At 34.2% G+C, this 7,302-nt stretch overlaps 1 protein-coding gene across 1 annotated transcript; it reads left to right on the plus strand.

Annotated features, from left to right (window-relative positions):
• Window positions 1-6,454: 6,454 nt before the first annotated feature.
• Window positions 6,455-6,974, plus strand: LOC145100289 (auxin-responsive protein SAUR21-like). Its single transcript, XM_079037614.1, has one exon. The coding sequence runs from the start codon at window positions 6,543-6,545 to the stop codon at window positions 6,849-6,851; it is 309 nt and encodes a 102-aa protein (XP_078893740.1). The 5' UTR covers window positions 6,455-6,542; the 3' UTR covers window positions 6,852-6,974.
• The last annotated feature ends 328 nt before the right edge of the window (window positions 6,975-7,302 follow it).

The following is a 7,302-nucleotide window of genomic DNA, read 5'->3' on the forward strand; positions in this document are numbered from 1 at the left end:
ACTCATAAGTTCTTGCAAAAATAGGGTTTAAGGATGACATGAGCTATGGAGATTGATTAGGGTTTGGTCCAAATGATATAAGGTTGTTTAAATATAGTGTAAGTCAAGAAATTAGAGTTTTAGACATCTACCACGTACACCCCACGTACCTGATCGTATGCCCAACGTAGGCGCCTCAGCCACTCGATGCTCACACACGAGTATGCTAAGCGTACCCAAATGTTCGCCTAACATATGAAAAGACCCTTTTTGCGAAAATTGAAATACTTTAGGGAAAACAATGGAATACCTAAGTTGGAGTGTTACACCAGGCATCATCACGACCTTTCGATTTGCGTTATAGGCAGTGATAGGGATCTAAGACCATTTTCACTCAAAATTTGATTGCATCAAAATCAGGTCTTAAACACTTGTATTTCTCCATTTTCTTTGGACCGTAAATATCATATATAATTTTTGTATATCTTGATGATTCATTTACTCAGCCCATGGTCTTAATGCTTTACCTTTCTACAAAAATCTTGGTGATTTTTTTCAAAATATCAATATTTCTTTACTAGTTATTGTTAATTCTCATTTATATAGTATTGGTTCCGTATATTGGAGGTATTATTCTGAACTTTAAACATGGACTAAGTTTTACGAATATTGATAAACTTTGTTATTTTTGTTAAGTTTAACGAATATTATTGTGAAAGACTTGCTAAAAATTAGCAGGACAAAGAGTATATATGACGGTTCTTTCTGACACGCCATAATTCGAGTTTTTTTTAATTGTTATTTCCGACATCTCAAAAAATATCTTATAAACAAGTTTATAAGCAAGGTTTTTAAAAAGCTACTCAAACTCACATTTCAACAAACTTTAAAATCTTTTTTTAAAGCCTCCCTTCATATATGTTCATGTCCCTAGACCAAGGGCCAAGGAGCCAAAAGAGAAAATAGAAGAAAAGTAGTATGTTGGTTAGCTAGTTAGCTGGTGCAATACCTTTTTTTTCTGTTTGTAAAAGTAAGCTGCACTATTACAAAGAGCATTTGTTTATGCGGTTAACATGATTAACTAGTGCGAGTAAAGAACCACACGTTTTATAATTGCACCAATTAAACTTGCACGCACCTCCATTAAACCTCCATACACGATGCTCTTCAAGATCTCAAAAGATTTAGAATGGTGACTTTATGTTTGACCATGGATCAATGCAGGAGAGGTGGCTATTTGAATGTGTTTCATGTTTTATTGGTGTTTTACTTTTACCACGCAAATGAGAAAAGACATCATTAAAAGCTGGTGGGTCTTTTGGCTTTGAATACGCTCCTACTCTCGATCCATCATTTTCACCTGCACAACACCAAATCATATATAAGATTTTTAACCACAAAAAACTAGTAATTAAAAGATAGACATGATAAAGGATTTCACTTGGTTCCCCGACTTCTGGATCATTAACAGTACTGTTGGGTTATAACTCGAAATATGCTAAAAGGCTTCCCTTCTTCCATTTAACCGTAGTGTAAGACTTAAGTTAGTACGAAGATAAAATAACAACTAACTTACAACACGAACAAGGCAGGATATAGTGATGACGGTGGTAGTGATTGTTCTTTGAATGTTAGTAAACGAGAGGTCGTGGTGGCTAGAGCTTGTCCGTGTAAGCTTGAATGACATATTAGAATGAAGACGGAAGATTTGGGAAGGGTATCTATATACACGGAGGGAACGAGCGCAAAATGAAATTTTTGAATAAAACTTTTAGGAGGATGATTACATGATTTTTTGGTGCAGTATTGAACTAATGCACAAATAAATACGCTTTTAATTTCTTTTGTTGCGGATATAGGAACCACGACAATAAATGCTTTAAATGGTGTGGTTGGTTGGTGTGTTGATGCAGAATACTTTTACTAGTACGGTTTTAGCTACAAGCGTACCAAAAAAACCCTATCGCACCAAAAGGTTTTAGGCTACCACCGCACCAAGAAAAAACCCTATTGCACCAAAAAAAAAAAAGGTTATGTACTACTGTTGTCATAAATGGTTGATATGAAATGGAATGAAAATTCTAGTCTTATATATGTGTAATACTACAAAAAGTGTAATTAGGTCAAAAGGGACAATAATAAGAAAGTATGATTGTTACTACCTTCATATATGTTATTATAAGTCATATAATTTATTAGAAATGAGTTTCATGGAAATGAGGATAAAATGAGAAGAATTGTGAAAAATTAAAATTTACATGAAATAATGAAAGTAGTAAATTTGGAGCTATGGGAGGCTAACCAAACGAAGGTGTTAAGGAACAAACAAGGTTGAAATGGAAAGAGGACGTATAAGACTAAACAATGTAAAATGAATCAACTTAATTGGCCAAACAATGAGCAAATTATGAGCATGCAAAGATAAAAGACAATTCATTCATAAGTTATGGGGTTTTTTTTTTCAAAATTCCAAGGTACTAACTTTAGAGGTTAATAGGTATAGAGCTAGAATGATTCAAAAATATCTATAAAACAAAAGTTATAAACATTGTGTCAACAGAACATACAAAAATGATTCAAGAAAGTCGGAATAAAAATATAGTTACGATAATTTAAAAAAGTGAAGTGAAAACATAAAATTTATAGAAAATGAGTATTAACCTATGTTTTCGAGTTAATAACTCAATATTGGTACATATTCAGCCAAAGATGTCTGAATATAAGTTGCAACACACTTTACTAACTTTCCACGGATATAAGAGTCATCGAAATCTGATATCATACGAAGAATCTATGGTTGTTACAAGATGGGAAGAAAAATAAGAAAGAAAGATGGACAACGGCTAAATTTTTCTAATTGTTGGAGAAAGGCTATGTGGGCCACAACACAAAATGGGTAAATACCATCATTTAATCATAGTCTAAATTCACAAGCCACGTGGTTGTGTTAGACACAAGCCCAAGCCAAAACATGTTGTAAGTGGACACTCACCCTCAAACTTAAGCAATGCATGGGAGGACGTGAGTGGTCCATCAAGCCGTGAAATTTCGACACATGTTATTATCTACATCTTCAATAAATCGTTTCAAAAACTATATATTGATTTCAAACTTATAGTTAGCTAGGCAAATCGAAGGTTGAATACTCCTTGTCCACACACTCGGTTGGAAAGCCAAAAAAATTAATAACTATGATATAACAACCTCATAATAAAAGAGTCCGGAGGGAAACCAAATTGGGATATCAATTACAACGTCCTTCGTCAAAAGGTACCAAACTCAACATCTATCGACTAAAGTGCAAGTTGGTATATTGAGAAAGAGAAGATCAAAATTTTGAGATTTTTCACTATTAAAACGTTCACGTTCCCAATATGAATACCTTTCCCGTCTTTCAACATAAATCTAAAACTTGACAAGAGAGTCAAATTTTTTCTTTGCTCTGCGGGGTTCTGTCGGGATGGTCAAGAGATGATCAACGATGCTAAAAACGATGCAGTGGGTCTCAAAAAGTTAAAGACACGCGTAGTAATTGAGTTCGTCTAGACCAAGGATAAAGAGGAACATATGCATTGACGTTGGTAACGTCGAACGGCTTGTCAGAGTTTTGGGGGGTGGCAACCATCGGTGAGAAGATAAGGCGGTGACTATGGTTGTATCGAGAATGAAGACTAACAGGAAAAAAAGAGAGAAGATATGGATTGTAGGCTGAGGTGAGATAATCAGGATAAATCTGTTACAAATTTGATAGTATATTAAAACATTGTTTCCACATCAATCCCAATTCTCATTAAAGAAAAAGAATATATAATTGTACGACATACATAGGCCAAATGTCAACATTAATGGGTCGGGTATGTATAAATACATAGATATACATACCGAAATGGGTTAAAAAATATGCAAGCTATAATAGTTACATGGACTTTTGAGAGATAACATGATTTTTAACCCAAGCTACCAAATTAAGATTAAAATTTTTCTTTCTCTTATAAATCTACAAAAAAAAGAAAAAGAAAGAAAGAAAGAAAGAAAGAACGTTCAAACAGCTCTCCCTTTTTCGGGTTAGATGAAAGAAACAACATTTTCTTCTTGAATGGCCAATCCCCCATAACCACATCCCATGACACTCTCTATTCCCATTTAGTTAGAGTGGAACATTTTCTTCAAAAGCATATTACTAGCTGGTTGATTCATATGCCTAATTAGATTTGCTCCCTTTTCATTATTGATAGTGTTCAACATTCACCACCTAAAATGGTGCAATGGTTGTACTTCAAAAAATAAATAAATTATAAAGATGCAAAATGTTACGTTTTTTAATGGAACATATCCATGTGAATAATAATGGTGCATGTCCTTCAGAATCCAATATACATATGGGCCATAGTTTTGTTCACTCTTTTCCACTTACATTGAAGAAAATATGTGGCATACTTCATTCAACGTCTAATCCTTTGGGTCCAATAACAACTTGGAAGACAAAAGCATGTGATCTTGCATTTTGCAAGAATGTGTCACAATCTCTTCGCTAAAATTCCTACTATTACCCAATCTTATTGAAATCTTCTTACACCTATATAATGCATCCAATTGTGCTGATATCAAGCACAACTCCTCCACAGCACCTGTCACAAAAACGAAATCCTTTCATATTGCATTTCTTCACCAAAACAAATTAAGTGACCGTACCCTTCATATATACATGGCTATTCGTATGCCTCGGATCATTCAAGCAAAGAAAGTTCTTGGTCGATCATTGTCCAATGGAAGCCGTCCATCATCATCTACAGACATCATCCCTAAAGGACATTTTGCAGTTTATGTTGGTGATCAAGAGAAAAGATGATTTGTTGTTCCTTTATCATTATTAAACCAGCCTTCATTCCAAGACTTGCTACATCAAGCAGAGGAAGAATTTGGATATGATCATCCAATGGGTGGCCTCCCAATTGCATGTCGTGAGGAAGTGTTTGTTGATGTTGCCTGCCGCCTTTGCTCGTTATGATGAAGAGCTAGGCATGCATCGTGAATTTGCTAACAGTTTTGTACAGTCAAAATTACCATGAGGATTAATTACTTGTAAATCAGAGGGAGTAATGTGGTCTCCAAATTCATTGTATGATAACAAAATTTAGTTTCAGCATTAATACATTAATGACGACCATTGTTCAACTTATGGTGTTCATGTCTATGCCATTAGGGCTTTCTTTATCAATATCCTCTAAGCCCACCAGAACCACTTACTTACTTTTGTTCTTTAGCTTGTATTTTCAATCCGTTCAAAAAAAGTTTGTATGCCACATCTTTCTCCATATACTGAATGTGACTATAACCTTAATTTGGGCCTGGATCAGTTGTTTCTTCAACACCACCTACCCAAGAGCTATCAGTTATTGTTCTTTTCCTCTAACCTGTTATGATAGGGACTGATTGGTCAAGAGAAATTAGCCGATGATCAATGATGAATAGTTTGATAAAAATTCATTGTAGGATCACACATGTTAGTCTATGAACTCAAGGGAACGACTTTGTAAAGGGCCTGCTTATGTCTTTCTTGAGTAAGCTCGGAAGTTTAAACAAAAGAACTCATATAGCAAACATATTGATGCTTAGCTGCTTCTGATGGCAAACTATTAGGCATATTTTTAATAGATTATGACCATATTACTAATTAGGAAGGTTTCAATATGAAGTCCAGCTACAACTCTCGTATAGATTGCATGAAAACTATGGAAAAAGGCAAGGCATTGAGTTTCAAATATTATAATCACAAAAGAATTCCAACAGAGACTCCTCTTGGAACATCCTAAACATCATCACAACCTACTTTCTTCCCAAAAGATTTAATCCGCTACAAATCTTAATTACTCAAGAAACATGACAATCATTGACAACCTATAACCAAAATAGTTAGAAAGACCCCACAATACATGGACCTATATATATATATATATATATATATATATATATATATATATATATATATATATATATATATATATATATATATATATATATACTGCTTGTAATCAATAAATGAATGATATAAAACCACAATGGGTCTCTTACTTAGTTGATATCAGAGTTACGGAAAAGAAAACAGCCAATCGGTTAACAGTTATGGTCAAATAGCAGATCCTTTTGTATCGATCATGGATAACAGAACAACCTTCAAAAGATATGTCTCTGATTTTCTTCAGGAGGGAAAAGCAAAATATTTAAATGCGTACTATGTGTTGATTTCAGGACCTGAAATCGTGGACTTGTTGCACTTGAAAAAAAGATGCCTAACCTTCTGATATTTTTGACAAACATGGTCATGTGAGAAATAATTATTTGGGACCAATAACCATGTGATTTTTCTTTTTGGTAGAATGTGTCACCATCTCTTCTTTGAAATTCCTACTATTATTCGATCTTCATTAAAATCTTCATACACCTATAAAATGGATACAATTGGGCTGATATGAAGCACAACCGATCCTCCCAAAATCGATCACAGCATCTTTCACATAAAAGAAATCCTTTTAGAAGAAAGAGACCGTAGCCTTCATATAAAAATGGCCATTCGTATGCCTCGAATCATTCAGGCCAAAAAAGTTCTCGGTCAATCATTCTCCAATGGAAGCCGCTCATCATCATCATCGGTAGACATCATCCCCAAAGGACATTTAGCAGTTTATGTTGGTGATCAAGAAAAAAGACGATTTGTTGTTCCTTTATCGTTATTAGACCAGCCTTCATTCCAAGATCTGTTACGTCAATCAGAGGAAGAATTTGGTTATGATCATCCAATGGGTGGCCTCACAATTCCATGTCGTGAGGATGTCTTCATTCATGTCGCTTCTGGCCTGATCTGCTCATTATGACCAAGAATTTTGCATTCTATTTGCTAACATATAACGTAATTTTGTACAGTAGAAATCACCATGAAACCTAAGTATTTGTAAAGCTGTCTCCAAATTGTATAATAGCCAACATTAGTTTCATCATTAACATAGCAATGAAGAACATCATTCAAATTTTGGTATATATATATATATATATATATATATATATATATATATATATATATATACCTTTATTAATGTACTCTTATAAGGTTCTCAAAATCCGTACTTCAAACTTTCTAAATCGATCTAACAAGTGTTCAAAAATGGTAATTATTTCACATAATTTTCTATATAGTTAATACTACATTTCTTCTGCGCTAAGACAGCCACACGACTTCAATCAAGCACCAAATTTCGCTGAACTCAACACATAGAATCCTCCACATATACTGTGCGGCTTCCTCGTGTGAGCGTGTGATTCGCATTC

The sequence above is a fragment of the Lactuca serriola genome, chromosome 4 (assembly GCF_051521515.1).
Source record: "Lactuca serriola cultivar US96UC23 chromosome 4, Lser_US96UC23_V15, whole genome shotgun sequence".
Lineage (NCBI taxonomy): Eukaryota > Viridiplantae > Streptophyta > Magnoliopsida > Asterales > Asteraceae > Lactuca > Lactuca serriola.